Source organism: Sycon ciliatum, chromosome 5 (assembly GCF_964019385.1).
Source record: "Sycon ciliatum chromosome 5, ocSycCili1.1, whole genome shotgun sequence".
In the NCBI taxonomy this organism is placed as follows: domain Eukaryota; kingdom Metazoa; phylum Porifera; class Calcarea; order Leucosolenida; family Sycettidae; genus Sycon; species Sycon ciliatum.
This window is the reverse complement of record NC_088647.1, coordinates 20,681,959-20,696,722: the sequence shown is the minus strand read 5'-3', so window position 1 is coordinate 20,696,722 and position 14,764 is coordinate 20,681,959. Positions and strand designations below refer to the sequence as shown.

Here is a 14,764-nt window from a genome sequence, read left to right as displayed (position 1 = left end):
CAGACACAAAAACATGGTCGGCTAGAGAGTCAATTTTTCAATACTTTTTTTCAATACTTTTGCTCCTCTACAGTGAGGGACCCTGGATGACCGGACTCTATAAGGCAGGTGGTCTTTCTACACAGGTCACAAGTATGTTGATAAAGTGGTGACAGGTCACAGGTGGTCTTTCTACACAGGTCACATAGTGGTCACAGGTCACAGGTGGTCTTTCTACACAGGTCACATAGTGATCACAGGTCACGAGTGGTCATTCTACACAGGTCACTTAGTGATCATAGGTCACAGGTGGTCTTTCTACATAGGTCACATGTACTGAAGTATGTTGATAAAGTGAGGGATCTGATGTGACAAACTCTATAACAGGTGGCCTCCTATTACAGGGATCCAGGCGCATAGCACCGTTGTTGAAGGTAGTCCGGTCGGAGGGGGTGCGGGGGATATCCCCCGGGAATTTTTTGAAATTAGGGTGCAAAATCCTGCATTCTGAGCACTTCTGGGCGAAAAAGTGGTCCGGCCAAAGCCGGGTGGCCGGACCGGCTGCTACACCCCCGAGATTACGTTACCACAAGTCTTCACTATTATATTGAGCTTATCCAACAACCCTATCCAGTTACACACACACATACCGTAGCACAGGCCAGGTGAAGGGCTGTAAGGCCGGCCGCCGTCTTCGCATTGGCGCAGCCAGCGATGTCCAGCATGCCCTTCAAGGCTTTCTTAGACTGAACAAGAGAAACAGTGCATAGACATTGACAGCATCATCCAGAGATCACCTGCTGGATGCAATCAATCAGTAGTAACACATGCCATGTGGACGTTGACCTGTTCACATAACAGTGCCTCCTCAGGGGAAATTATTGGCACGGCTTTGGCCGCACCTGCCGCACTGGTTTCGACACCCCTGCTCCCACAATACCCCATCTGCAAAGGATTGTTTACAATTCTGCTATCATTATACTAGGTACTGCACTGTAGGCCTGTGCTGTACATGTTAAATATGCTCATGCCTTGGTCCATTCGGGCGGTCCGGGACCGGACAATGCCCGTAACTTTGAAATAGTCCTAACTCCGAATTACATACACTTTGATGGGGAACGGCCACAGATATGGCATATGACGTCACTATTTCCACAAAAAGTGACAAAAGAGTAGTAATATTTCCACTGAAACTTGCCCAAAAGGTGCCCGGTAGACGGAAGTGCCCGTAACTCCGGGGTCTGGATAACCAAGGTATGAGTATATGCTTGAATACCAGCTCTGGCGTACACTGTTCGAATTATCAGGCAGTGCCTCATCATACCAGCATCAGCACTGGACAAGCAGTCCCATGACATCATGCACATGTCTCCAATAGGATTGTTTTCAGATTTCCAAGGCTAGATGAACCGGCAGAAGGGGGATCATTCTCCTCCCCCCACCCCCGGCTACGCTGTACGAGTGTTGGCGGTGTGGTTGCGACTCACCATCGTGTGCAGGGAGTAGTGCACAGCAGAGTAACCGTGAACGGCCGTGCTGGCCTGCACTGTGCTGGCCTTGGCCTTGAGCAGTGTGCTGACAATGCTAGCATGATCAGCATATACAGCCAGTGCCAGTGGTGAGTAGCCATGCGAGGTCATAGCATCGACGTCCAGCATCTCGCCCTTTGCCTGTATACGAATTATACAGGTAGTGATAGCACACACACCGTGCAACATAGGAGTAAGTATAACATAAGAGAAACATAGGAAAAAAGGTTTCAGAGCACACCCATTCTCTTCCCCTTCACTCTGCAAACTCAAACTCCTCCCAACTGCTCCTTCGCAAAACTTGCACACCATTGCATACCTGACGAGGGCAATTGTGCAGAAACGTTGTAATAATTGATTGAGAAACGAGTTCGAGTTTGCAGAGTGAATGGGAAGAGAGCGGGTCTGCTCTGAAACCTTTTTTCCTATGCATGAAGCTGCAGGAAGCCTCACCACTGCTAATAAGTGAAACAAACAAGAGAAACAGTTCACACATCCACAGCCTCATCCTCAGATCACCTGAATGCAATCAAGCATCGGTACAGTCAGACCTCGCATAACCGCACACATCCATTTTCCACGTAATATCCGGATAGGCGAGGGAACCGGATATCCGAATACCGGTTATGTTGGACGCATCAAGTATGCTGTAAATCTGTAACCAACTATTTTCTTCCGGATGGCGAGGGATCCGGATAAAAGAGGACCGGATAAGCGAGGTCTGACTGTAACCCATGCCATGTGGACATTGATCTGTTCACATAATGATGTCTCGCGGAGTGATGGGAACGAGCTTGCCAGCTCAAATGCATTTCTTCTAAATGAAACTGCAAGAAGCCTTACCCTTACTTCTGAATATAGAAACAAATAACCACCATAATGATGATCATATCCTACAGCAGAAGCAGACCATTGGACTGGGGAAAAATTCTGAAGTTTTTGAAACCGCGTTCAATTCTGTAAGGCAGTAGCAACATAATATCAAGCTGCAAGGACCAACAAAATCGCCAAAGAATTACAGCCGGTGGTAGAGAGGGGCCTGGCACCGGGAGGGGAGAAGTGTAAGTCCAGTTCATTCCACTCAACTTACGGTAGCTTAACAGCCAAACACATCAGCTCTTACAGCTTGAAACCAAAGTTGATGATCTTACCTCCTTCAAGAATGTCTGGACAGCTTTGTCTGAGCCAGATGCCACAGATAGATGCAATGGGGTGCTTCCCTGTTTCGGAATTCCCCAACAAACACACCCCCATACACATAAAATGGGGCAACAAAAATTCATCAGGAATAGAAACGCAATGAATTGTTGATTTTGTTCAAAACTCCACCAGATGCGCTCTCTGGCCATGACCTCATTTTCCACCACACACCAGCAACACGATTCCAAGTTGCTGTACATGTACAATGTAGATGTTGACTTAAATAATTAGTCCTCCACACAGCTGTGTCGGTCATTCAGATCTCGTCAGTGAAGGTCGTAAAAGATACTGGAATCAGACTGCAGTACTGTCGGGCGCCGAAGAACGGAGCGCCGAAGAACGGGACACCGAAGAATGGGGCACCGAGGAACGGGGCACCGAAGAACGGGGCACCGAAGAACGGCCAGGCTAGAATTTCACCAAGCACAGCATACAAATGTATACACAGTGACTCAACTGTGCATAGACTGTAGTACATGAAAATAGGAACGGTCTAGGCTAGGAGGCTGAGCGCCAGTTCTTCGGCGACCAACAGTACTGTACTGTGGACTGATCAACATCCGATTTGTGAGATTTGTGAGATTTGTGAGATTTGTGAGGTTGAATGTCCGTAGGGTTTGCCAGAATTAGGCCGGTTGCCTTACCAAGCAGTTCTTCTTGCTGTAGTCCGCACCGGCCTTCAGCAACACCTTGATAATGCTGTGCTCACCCAGTAGACAAGCATAGTGCAGTGGTGTATTCCCTATTGCACAAAACACCCGGAAAACAAGCACAGTGTAGTGGTGTAATGTGTCTGCCGCCTCATCAAGTTGTAAAAACCAGGACCAGACAAAATGCGCAGATAGCTGGTGCGTGTCATGGGCGTGGTATGTCCGATATTCTACGCGCCAGGCATTTTAGCACAGCCCACATCGAGCCTTTTCTGGCTCCATGAAAGAGCAAAATACTGCAACAGCATAGTACTATTATAAAACTATGTATGACACAGCAGGGGCGTAGCCACCGGTCCGGTTGGTCCAGTTTTCGAGAATTTGTATACATACTTCGAAGTACATGTACCCGAGGGTGTGCCCAGTGTGCTGACAGTGCTCAACACGACGGAGGCAGAGCGTAATACAGAACAGAACATTGTCCTTGTTGTTCTGTTCTATACATACATGTACAATTTTCGAAGTGCATGTACATGTATGTATACCTTGAATTGCACCGGCGAATAGTCGACGCGGAGACAAAATCGTAATTTTAGTAATCAGCAGAATTACCTTGAACTGGTCATAGCATTTTAAAGTTGTTGTTTTTTTAATTGAAATGTAAGACCGGATCAGTCAAAACGTGGTGGCTACGGCCCTGCAGATTATTTCAAAAGCCGAGAGCAGAAGGTTACCATTGGCACTGCCACCAGCCCTCCCACCGTGTGCACAAGTGGTGTGCCGCAAGGCTCAGTGTTGGGCCCTTTACTTTTCCTACTCTATGTCGGTGACATTAAGTTCGAGCATGGTTAATTGAATGTGAGCATCATGCGATTTGCGCCTTCTTGTCTATAGCAGTGGCACAGATGTTCAAGCTCTCTCCCCATAACCTATCTGCAGCTGTTATTCACAGCCTCCATGTTATATGCGCCACTGTTCCCCTTGACGTTGTAGCTACCGCCAAGTATCTCAGTGCACACATTGACTCTGATATGCAGTGGTCGAGCATGATGGACTCAATTGCTCGAAAAGCTGCTCGTTAAATTGCTATTTCGTATTGTAAGAGAAACTGCTCGCCTCTCCGATGCCGTGTCCTGTACCTGACTGCTCTTGTTTTACCTGTTTTCATGTATGCCTCAAATTGTTTTGCCCTTGGCTTAGTGGCCCATCATCGTCACCGTCTTTAAGAGCTTCTCAAGCGTGCTGTACGAGTATTTAATGTTTCTTTCCGCACACCTACCACCCCTTTGTTGTCTCTGCTTGGACTCGAACCGCTTATGTGCACAAATACTAAGAGACTCTCCATTGTCCGGCGCTGTGTGTGTGTGTGTGTGTGTGTTGTGTGTGTGTGTGTGTGTGTGTGTGTGTGTGTGTGTGTGTGTGTGTGTGTGTGTGTGTGTGTGTGTGTGTGTGTGTGTGTGTGTGTGTGTGTGTGTGTGTGTGTGTGTGTGTGTGTGTGTGTGTGTGTGTGTGTGAAATGACATTATTCTCCGCTGCTCACCGATCTATTCTTGCCTTTGGCCAATCAGACGCGAGGTAGGGCCAATCCAACCTCCTAAAGTTACCCCGTCGCCGCTCAGGCATCAGTGCACACACAGTGAGCTTCAACGGTGTGTTCCTCGGAACGTACTTCCTGCTGAAACACGATGCCTCACCATGCTGAAGACCCTTTTAGAAATTGCCGACTACTGGCGGCAATCCAGTTCCCCTCGTGCCCTAGCCAGTATCTATTAGTATCGTATCATATAAGTCTTCAACCTCATTCTCCAGAGTATCATATTACTTAAGTATCTTGTATGATTGCCGCAACTGTTCTTGTTGTTGCTTGCAGTGCAGACTGAACCAGAACTGCTGTCACCACTTAGCCATTTCCTTCCGCCATGCCGATCTTTTGGAGTTCCTTTTATCTCTTGTACTTGAAGTGTTCTGTTTTTTGTTCACCTCCTCTTCATTCGCGTTTCCATTGTGGTGCCATTGTCATTACATGTAGGCAATTTGCCTGCTCTGGTTCCCACTCGAAATAAATACAGAACAATACAACACAACGCAACACAACAAAATACAATACAATACAATACAATACAATACCACAAGGACAGGCACCAGGAAGGCTTGGCTTATGGCCAGAGATGCTTTAGCACCCACCTATGGTGCAGCTGTCATCCCAGCGGACCCTGTTCAAAGCAATCTGCATATCATTATGCTGAAGTGTATGCTCCTGTGACACTACCGGAGGCAGGTGGAACCCACACTTCCGACTGTTCTTGCACACTTCATGCACATACTAAGTACTTCCTGCACGCGGGAGCCATCCATTACTTGTCTCATCAGCAGTTCTTCGGATCAAGGAACAGAAGCGGAACGTCTGGCTACTGTTAGTTAAAACAATTGGCGCACCAAGTGTGTGGCCCGTGTGTATGATTGGTATTAACATAGCATGCAACCTCTTCCGATTATTATATTATGCACATGCAGCGACAAGTTTCTCGTGAACATGTATTGACATCTTGTGTCTCCTGAATCCTGATACACGAACCCTAACTATCCTAGTGTTAGGATACTGCTAGCACAACGATGCTGACACTCCTGACGTTCAGCGACAAAGTACGATCTTTGCGAGAGCTTGGTCGTGCTAAGGAGTATAACTGGCTCGACTTGCAACTCTGAGCTCAGTTGATGATATCTAACAAGCTGGAAAGAGCTGGATATCGGGAGATTGAGTAAAACTGTGTAATGTGGTTTGCCGCTGTCAGAAAGCCAGAGAAGATCACAAAGTTCCACTATAGGTTTCTTTGCAGTACTTTCAAAAGTTGTGTGTAAAATACGTGGTTGCATCGTGACTATTTGACGTGTGGCTTCTCTCGACACAACATTCATTGCATCACCGAAATCGGTTGCATGCTGGACTGTGTCGACGGCAATGGCTTCGTGTTGGCAGATTCTAACATCCATCTTGTGGGTGCTTTGTTTATTTGAATTCCTGGATCGGGCTAGGTATGTCAATGGAAGCAGCAATGGACCACTGATAACAGTCCCTGTATATCCTAAAAATCCACATGCTATATCCGGAGAATTATCTCGAAGTCGTTATACTTACCGATACATGTCCAGAGTGCTCGTCAGGGAGGTGGTCATGTTCAGGGAGAATGATCGAAGTAAGTTCACACCACACCTTTTGATCATCTATAAGCTAATAGATCATGAAACTGCCTATTTCAACGTTGCCGTGTGTGATACAAGCTACATCGGAGGTCAAACTTGGCAGGTGTTTGAGCATGAGATTGACTTGAACGTGACACTGGGTGAGGAATGCTGCTGTTTCAAAACTTCGCCAAGCGCGACTGTATCTCCTTGCAAGCATCAGGTCATCCTACACGGTTTTGGCCCTGGCGAATGTAGCAAATTAGTGTTGCTTTATGGCAACAGGCAAACCAGAGTTATCAAGGCGCAAGGAAGGAGTGAGAGTCCACAGGTCCGTGAAACCGGGTCTTCTCTCGTCGCCATTCCAGCTGCCTCGAGGACGTATGCAGCAAATGCCTCAAATTCGTCGTTCTTCCTCTTTTCATTTGGAGGTTGTCTTCGAAGTAACAATGATCGCAGGTGCCGTAATACCCCAAGCAATGTTCTATCTCGTCTCCATGTTCAAGACCATGATGTCGGACATTGGCAGGTTATTCAACCAAGCGATATGGTGACTCCCCACCCTCGCCAGTCTGCCAGACTTTTCGTTGATGATGATGGAATTCTGTTGTTTGTAGGTGGGTGGAAAGTGCTTGACGGATTCGAGGATACGGTCACTTTGGATATGTGGAAATTCAACACCTTATCACTGACATGGATGGAGGTGAAAAATACCTTTCAAGGCCCCATGAATCTACTCCATTCATCGTTTGATGCAGCGTATATAGCCTTTCAGAAGACCCTGATTTTAAATTCAATCATGACACAATCTAGAGGCGTTCTCATCATTTGCAATGTTCAAGAATCCCCGGCGAACTGTGAAAATTTAGTGAGAGATGATAATCCCTCGCGTTTCAGATCGATTGACATCATTTTCGGACAGACATTATTCTTCATGTTAACAACGGCCGGTAAACATGTGATTAGAGCCATTGCATATCGCGGAAGAGATGGAAGAGCGGGATCGAGTTATCGCCTGGAGACACAGATGATGACCAATACCGGATCATTTTCTGGTGTCAGTTTGTACATCAGACAATATGCAGCTGGCATTCTTCTTGCACCACGGACCAAAGACACACAAACAGCACTGTACTTCGGGGCTACCACCAGTTCGCCAGGAGAGACCGTAGACAGTCACACTTTTCTCAAATTTGTTCGAAGTCCTAGGTTTACAATGCCTGTGTGGATACTGAACTATAAACGTGGAAAACCCCCCTATTATGTGAGTCTCTTCTACACCCTTCTCTACCCGTCGCCGGGACCAGACTGCCCTATTCGCCAGGATCACACCGTTACCTTGGGGACCAATAAAACAGCCATATTGTATGGGGGTTGCCCTCTACCTAAAGATGACCCAAATCCGTGGTGCTTCAATACAAACAAACACTTTTGGGTGGAGGCGAACATCACATCTGGGATCGTACCTTCCCCACGGAGACAACATGTATCGTTCAGACATAATAGATCTGCAATGGTGATTCACGGTGGAAAGGGCCGTAAATACATGAACCGTTCCCTTGGAGATTTGTGGATGTTCATCATGGAAGATGAAGACCAGTGCAAAGGTCGATGGCATAACCTCACCGGCTACGTTAAGAAAGGACATCTACCTATCCAGCATGGTCATTCAGCCACACCAACTGATCGGGGAGTCTTGCTGTTTGGTGGAGGGATGCCATCGGATTCCAAACTGGTACTTGTTGACATCCGCTCAACAGTCGACATAACCGTTCATGATGTACCGATAACTCCTGAGATACCAAACCGGTTTGGCCACAGCCTGTCATTCGTTAACAATGACCTGATCCTGCTTGGAGGTATACAAACTCTTGGCAAGATGCGGGATATCGCAAATTGGGCACTTCTTATTACCATCACAAGCAATGGTTCTCAAGAGGTAGCTACATCGAATAAGTTCTTCAAAATGAGAATCTGGGAGCACTCTGTACTTGGCAGTATGGTAATTGGGGGACATACACCAAAATCGTACCGGCAATCCCAAGTTCTCATTCTCAATACCTCCAATCTGTGCCCTGTCGGTCTGGAACGGGACGAGAAATCCCAATGTCAACCATGTCCTATCGGAAAGTACTCTGCAACTCTTCAACAGCAGTGTGTCAAATGCAACCAGTCCTTAACCACCGTCGGAGAGGCCGCATCTCACTGTGTTCCTCAGGGACCATGTAAAGACAATAGTTGTAATGGACATGGAGAATGCGTGGTCAACAAGGCAGACTTCAAACACATCTGCGTGTGTCGTTTCGGATATTTATCCAGCGATGACTGCAATGCACCGGCAGTGTACCTGATCTTGATGGCTTCTCTCGTTTTCGCAACCACTATCACCACCCTCGTCATAGCTCTCATTCAGTTCCTGAGAAAGAGGAGAGCTTTGTATGCAAAGGAAATTGAACTCGTCAATACCAATCGTGACCTCTACCGCTCCAACAGAAAGCTCAGTCAGATCAACCACGGCACGTGCATTGCCTGGTCTGATCTGAAGATTCAGAGACAACTTGCCGAGGGAAGGTTTTGTAAAGTGTTACTTGCTGAGTTGGGAGACATGGCAGTTGTTGTTAAGCGACTTCCACCGTTTGTATCCACTGCATCGCCGTACGATTCCTTCATCCAAGAAGCGGAAGTTCTACGAACATTAAGCCACCCAAATATAGTTCTATTCCTGGGGGCTGGGAAGGAAAAGCAATCTAGGTGTCCATTTCTTGTGATGGAATACTTGATGCGAGGTTCTCTCTGCGATGTTCTCCATGATCCGTCCAACAATGTTGAACATGCAGATCGCCTGCGATTCTCCCTGGATGCTGCAAGAGGTGTCAAGTATCTGCATAACAGAGATCCACCCATGATCCACCGTGACATCAAGTCAGCCAATATGCTGGTCAGTGACAAATGGGTGGTGAAGATCGCCGACATGGAAACAGCACGATTCCTAGCCATCCTTCATCCCGATGGCATTAAGCCAAATGAGAGGAAAACAGGAGGTAAGCAGGCAACAGATCATTCGACGCGCACAGTATCAAATCCAACCCACCCTCAGGCTGATCAACTAACAACCCCATTATTGGGTGCTGCCAGTGTCACATCTGATGTGGATCGCACTGATGACGACAGAGCTACAAGAGCAGCGGAGGGCACGACGTCACGTATTGGAATGACGTGTGGAGTTGGTACAGATCGCTGGCGATCACCGGAATCCATCAAGAAGAATCTGTACACGGAGAAACACGATGTCTACAGGTGAGCATGGTGAAACAAGAAGCTTAGCTGCAAACCGAAGTCTACGATGAGTAGATCGTAGTTTTGTTGCTTTAGAAATGAACAAGAGAGCTGTTTCTCCAATGTTGGAGCTTCATCCGAGTATTTTTTTACTGAAGAGTTGAAGTTGCAGAAATGGCAGTCAAACTAAATCTGACAAGAGTCGGGTTTTTGTAATTCGGCCAGTATGATAAGTTATTAACAACTACAGTATTTACTTCATCTTGGGGTTAGACATGGGGAAGTACGCAAGTTGTCTGATGATTGGTTTCGCCATGAAATTCTGAGTAACAACGAAACAGCCCTATTTTACTTCCTTACCTCATGCGTACTACGCTCTGCCCATTACGGGCATTTGAGCACTATTGCAGGACATGGGAAAGTAGTTAGTTGATACACTGGGGTGTGAGCCCGTCTCAAAATTGTCTTATTTCGAAGTATTGTCGAACGTCCAGAGGGTGCGTTGAATTCAGGTGTTGGAGCGCATACAGGCTGAAAACTATCATATCCTCATGGTGTATTCTCTCGCTTCAGCTTTGGCGTGGTTATGTGGGAACTCTCAACTCGACAGATACCTTATGAACACCTCAGCAACTCTGACGATATCCTGGATGAAATTGCAGGTGGCACCAAGCCCATCTTTCCACCAAGCATACCCTATGGCTATCGTCACATCGCTGAGCAGTGTATCAAGACAGATCTGCAGGAGAGACCGTCAATGCAGCGCGTTGTCCAAGAGTTGCTGTCACAAATTGACCGCAACTGATGAGCGGCTCCACCATCATACGAAGCAAAGTACACCGCAATTAACAACGTTCACAGATTTTCTCAGCTTCTGCCCTTGAGATATTTCCCAATGCATTCCCCGATAACAGCACAGATTTGAAATTTAGAAGTACATACACTTTGCTTCACATGTACATGTTTTTCACCTTTCGAACTGCTCAACATTCGGGCAACAATCTGTTCCAGCCCGTGCATGCAATACCACTGGAGGCAAACAGTGGCTGTCCAACCTGATCCAATCTGAGTAACCACACATACAACACAGTGAGTTGCGACTAACTCATCACCGTCCTCTTGCCGTTTCTGCACATTGAGCACTCTGCTGCGGCGTCGGCTGATTAAATCCGGCCTGCCCCGATCTCACATGGATGCCCATTAACTTACATGATGTTACGTACTTATCAGATCACACCTGTCCTGTGTGAACATCTGCCTCAACCACCACAGCCAAGCTCTTTAAGAAATAGTTCCAAATCTGTTTATAGCGCAAACTAACATACATACTTCACGTAGCTTGTGACAATTTGAAAGATCCATTACAGCCTGTTATGTTGAGAATCCCATGCGAACATACTAGCACATACTTCACTTAACTTGTGAAAAAATAAAATAAAATAAAATAAAATAAAATAGAATATTTATGACACCCTGTTACGTTTAGAATGTCATGCGTACACCGCGAGTCAAGGTCACATGCATAGCAATCTTGCCACAGGCTTTGTTTCGCATGACGCTGTCGCTGTCACGCTGTCGCTGTCAAAGTTGTGCTTTCTAACGTGTGCCTGCATCTAGTCATACTGTCATAAACAGCCAGCATTTTTCCTGCAGCAGTCACACCAACATCGTCATTATTTCCACGGAAATCCTCTTCCATTGTCAGCTCCTATGTCGTTAGATACAATGTAGGGGGCTTTAGGACCGGCTCGTCAAAAATAGAGAACCTGAACAAGCGTGCTCGGGACCTCTGAGCAATCGTAATATGCCTGAGCACGCCAATAAAACTTGATCAATGGCAAAATCGTTCCCCACAGAAAAATCATACTTTGCGGGTCTTGCGTTGCACGCTTGGAGGTGAAGTACAGAAGGCGAGTCGATCCGCGTATGACCTTTTGGACTGGACTGGATGGACTATTCCAAAAATAACAACGTGTGCGAGGCAACCCCTGTGACACGGATTTCTGTGCCGTGTCACCTCCCTAGTTTGAGTACGACTCCCTGGGACAGACTGACGATACAGCCGTTTACAGGGTTCTTTTTTGCTTATTCGTATACATACATTTATAATTTTAAAAGTAGGTATACCTGGACCTGGATTATACATGTATGGCGAATAGTCGACGCGGAGACAAAATCTTAATTTTAGTAATAAGCAGAATTACCTTGAATTGGTCATAGCATTTTAAATCCTTTTTTAAAAGGTGAAATGTCCAACTGGATCAGTCAAAATGTGTTGGCTATGGCCCTGCAGATTATTTCAAAAGCCAAGAGCAGAAAGTTACCATTGCACTGCCACCAGCCCTCCCATCGTGAGCACAAGTGGTGTGCCGCAAGGCTCAGTGTTGGGCCCTTTACTTGTCCTACTCTATGTCGGTGACATTGAGTCCGAGCTTGGTTAATTATTTTAATTTGAGTATTTAATTTGAGCATTACGCGACTTGCGGATGACATTCTTGTCTACAGCAATGGCACGGATGTTCAAGCTCTCTCCCCGTAACTTATGTACAGCTACAATTCACCTGCAGACTTTGGTCTTTTAAAGCACAGAAGACTCAAGTCCTGTTCTTGCCCTGTTCTCACGACAAGCATCACAGCCTCCATGTTATATGCGGCACTGTTCCCCCTGATGTTGTATCTACCCCCAAGTATCTCGGTGCATACATTGACTCTGATACAGTAAATCCTGTCAAGGCGACCACCTGTCCCAGAAGACCACTGCAACCAGCACCAATGGATGCTACTCAAATGACCCTGGCCCGCTGATAAGGACACCACTTGGTAACAGAGAACACGTTTCAGTGAAGGTCCCTTGAGCGGTCGGCTTAGTCAGGTTTCACTGTAAGCAGTGGTCCAGCATGATGAACTCAATTGTTCGAAAAGCTGCTCCTAGAATTGCTATTTTGTATCGTAAGAGAAACTGCTTGCCTCTCCGATGCCGTGTCCTGTACCTGACTGCTCTTGTTTTACCTGTTTTCATGTATGCCTCAAATTGTTTTGCCCTTGGCTTAGTTACCCATTACCGTCACTGTCTTTAAAAGCTTCTCAAGCGTGCCGTACGTGCTTCATTTAATGTTTCTTTCCGCACACCTACCACCCCTTTGTTGTCTCAGCTTGGACTCAAACCGTGTGTGTGCACATATACTAAGAGACTGCTTTCTATTGTCTGGCGCGGTGTGTGTGTGTGTGTGTGTGTGTGTGTGTGTGTGTGTGTGTGTGTGTGTGTGTGTGTGTGTGTGTGTGTGTTTGTGTGTGGGTGTGTGTGTGGGTGTGTGTGTGTGGGGGGGGGGGGGGTGTGTGTGTGTGTGTGTGTGAAAGGTGTGTGCGGGAAAAAAAATGAAAAAGACCAAAAAAGGGATTCACTGGCCAGAAAATGTCACTCCAAATAGCTGTATGGTGTAGACCAGGCTGAATAGTGACGGTCAATTCTTCAGCCTTGCAAGCTGTTGAATGGTGTAATCCCAGCACAAGTTGCTATGGCTTCTGCCGTAGCATTGCTATCATCGCCTCCGGCGATGGGCGTCAAAGGTCAAAGGTGTGAAAGGACATTATTCTCTGCTTCTCACCGATCTATTCTTGCCTTTGGCCAATCAGACGCGAGGTAGGGCCAATCCAACCTTCTCAAGTTACCCCGTCTCCACTCAGGCATCGTTGCACACACAGTGAGCTTCAACGGTGTGTTCCTCTGGAACGCACTTCCTGCTGAAACACGATGCCTCACCATGCTGAAGACCCTTTTAGAAATTGCCGACTACTGGCGGCAATCCAGTTCCCCTCGTGCCCTAGCCAGTATCTATTAGTATCATATCATAATAATATTATGAGTCTTCAACCTCATTCTCCAGAGTATCATATTACTGAAGTATGGTGTATGATTACCTCAACTGTTCTTGTTGTTGCTTGCAGTGCGGACTGAACCAGAACTGCTGTTATCATTTGACCATTTCCTTCCGCCATGCCGATCTTTTTGAGTTCCTTTTATCTCTTGTACTTGAAGTGTTCTGTTTTGTTCACCTCCTCTGCATTGGCTTTTCTATAGTGGTGCCATGGTCATTACATGGAGGCAATTTGCCTGCTCTGGTTCCCACTCTGAATAAATACAAAACAATACAATACCACGAGGACAGGCACCAGGAATCTTCGCTTATGGCCAGTGTTGCTTTAGCACCCACATAGGTTGCAGCTGTCATCCCAGCGGACCCCGTTCAAGACAATCTGCATATTATTATGCTGATGTTTACGCTCCAGTGGCACTGCCGGAGGCAGGTGGAACCTACACCTCCGACTGTTCTGTTTTGTTCACCTCCTCTTCATTGGCTTTTCTACAGTGGTGCCATGGTCATTACATGGAGGCAATTTGCCTGCTCTGGTTCCCACTCTGAATAAATACAAAACAATACAATACCACGAGGACAGGCACCAGGAATCTTCGCTTATGGCCAGAGATGCTTTAGCACCCACATATGGTGCAGCTGTCATCCCAGCGGACCCTGTTCAAGACAATCTGCATATTATTATGCTGACGTTTACGCTCCAGTGGCACTGCCGGAGGCAGGTGGAAACCACACCTCCGACTGTTCTGTTTTGTTCACCTCCTGTTCATTGGCTTTTCTACAGTGGTGCCATGGTCATTACATGGAGGCAAGTTGCCTGCTCTGGTTCCCACTCTGAATAAATACAAAACAATACAATACCACGAGGACAGGCACCAGGAATCTTCACTTATGGCCAGAGATGCTTTAGCACCCACCTATGGTGGAGCTGTCATCCCAGCGGACCCTGTTCAAGACAATCTGCATATTATTATGCTGACGTTTACGCTCCAGTGGCACTGCCGGAGGCAGGTGGAACCCACACCTCCGACTGTTCTTGCACACTTCATGCACATACTAAGTACTTCCTGTACGCGGG

The 14,764-nt window shown here is 46.8% G+C and overlaps 2 protein-coding genes across 2 annotated transcripts in view; one reads left to right on the top strand and one right to left on the bottom strand.

Annotated features, from left to right (window-relative positions):
* LOC135817990 (inversin-A-like) overlaps positions 1-14,764 on the bottom strand; it is a 47,885-nt gene that overhangs the window by 14,894 nt on the left and 18,227 nt on the right. The window contains exons 5-8 of the mRNA XM_065331294.1: positions 3,353-3,450; positions 2,660-2,728; positions 1,467-1,649; positions 630-725 (exon numbers count right to left, since the gene is read on the bottom strand). Of these exons, the coding sequence (XP_065187366.1) occupies positions 630-725; positions 1,467-1,649; positions 2,660-2,728; positions 3,353-3,450 (446 nt within the window). The remainder of the gene's footprint in view (positions 1-629; positions 726-1,466; positions 1,650-2,659; positions 2,729-3,352; positions 3,451-14,764) is intronic.
* LOC135817988 (uncharacterized) lies at positions 5,955-11,217 on the top strand. Its single transcript, XM_065331293.1, has 2 exons — positions 5,955-9,835; positions 10,388-11,217. The coding sequence occupies exons 1-2, from the start codon at positions 6,318-6,320 to the stop codon at positions 10,617-10,619; spliced, it is 3,750 nt and encodes a 1,249-aa protein (XP_065187365.1). The 5' UTR covers positions 5,955-6,317; the 3' UTR covers positions 10,620-11,217.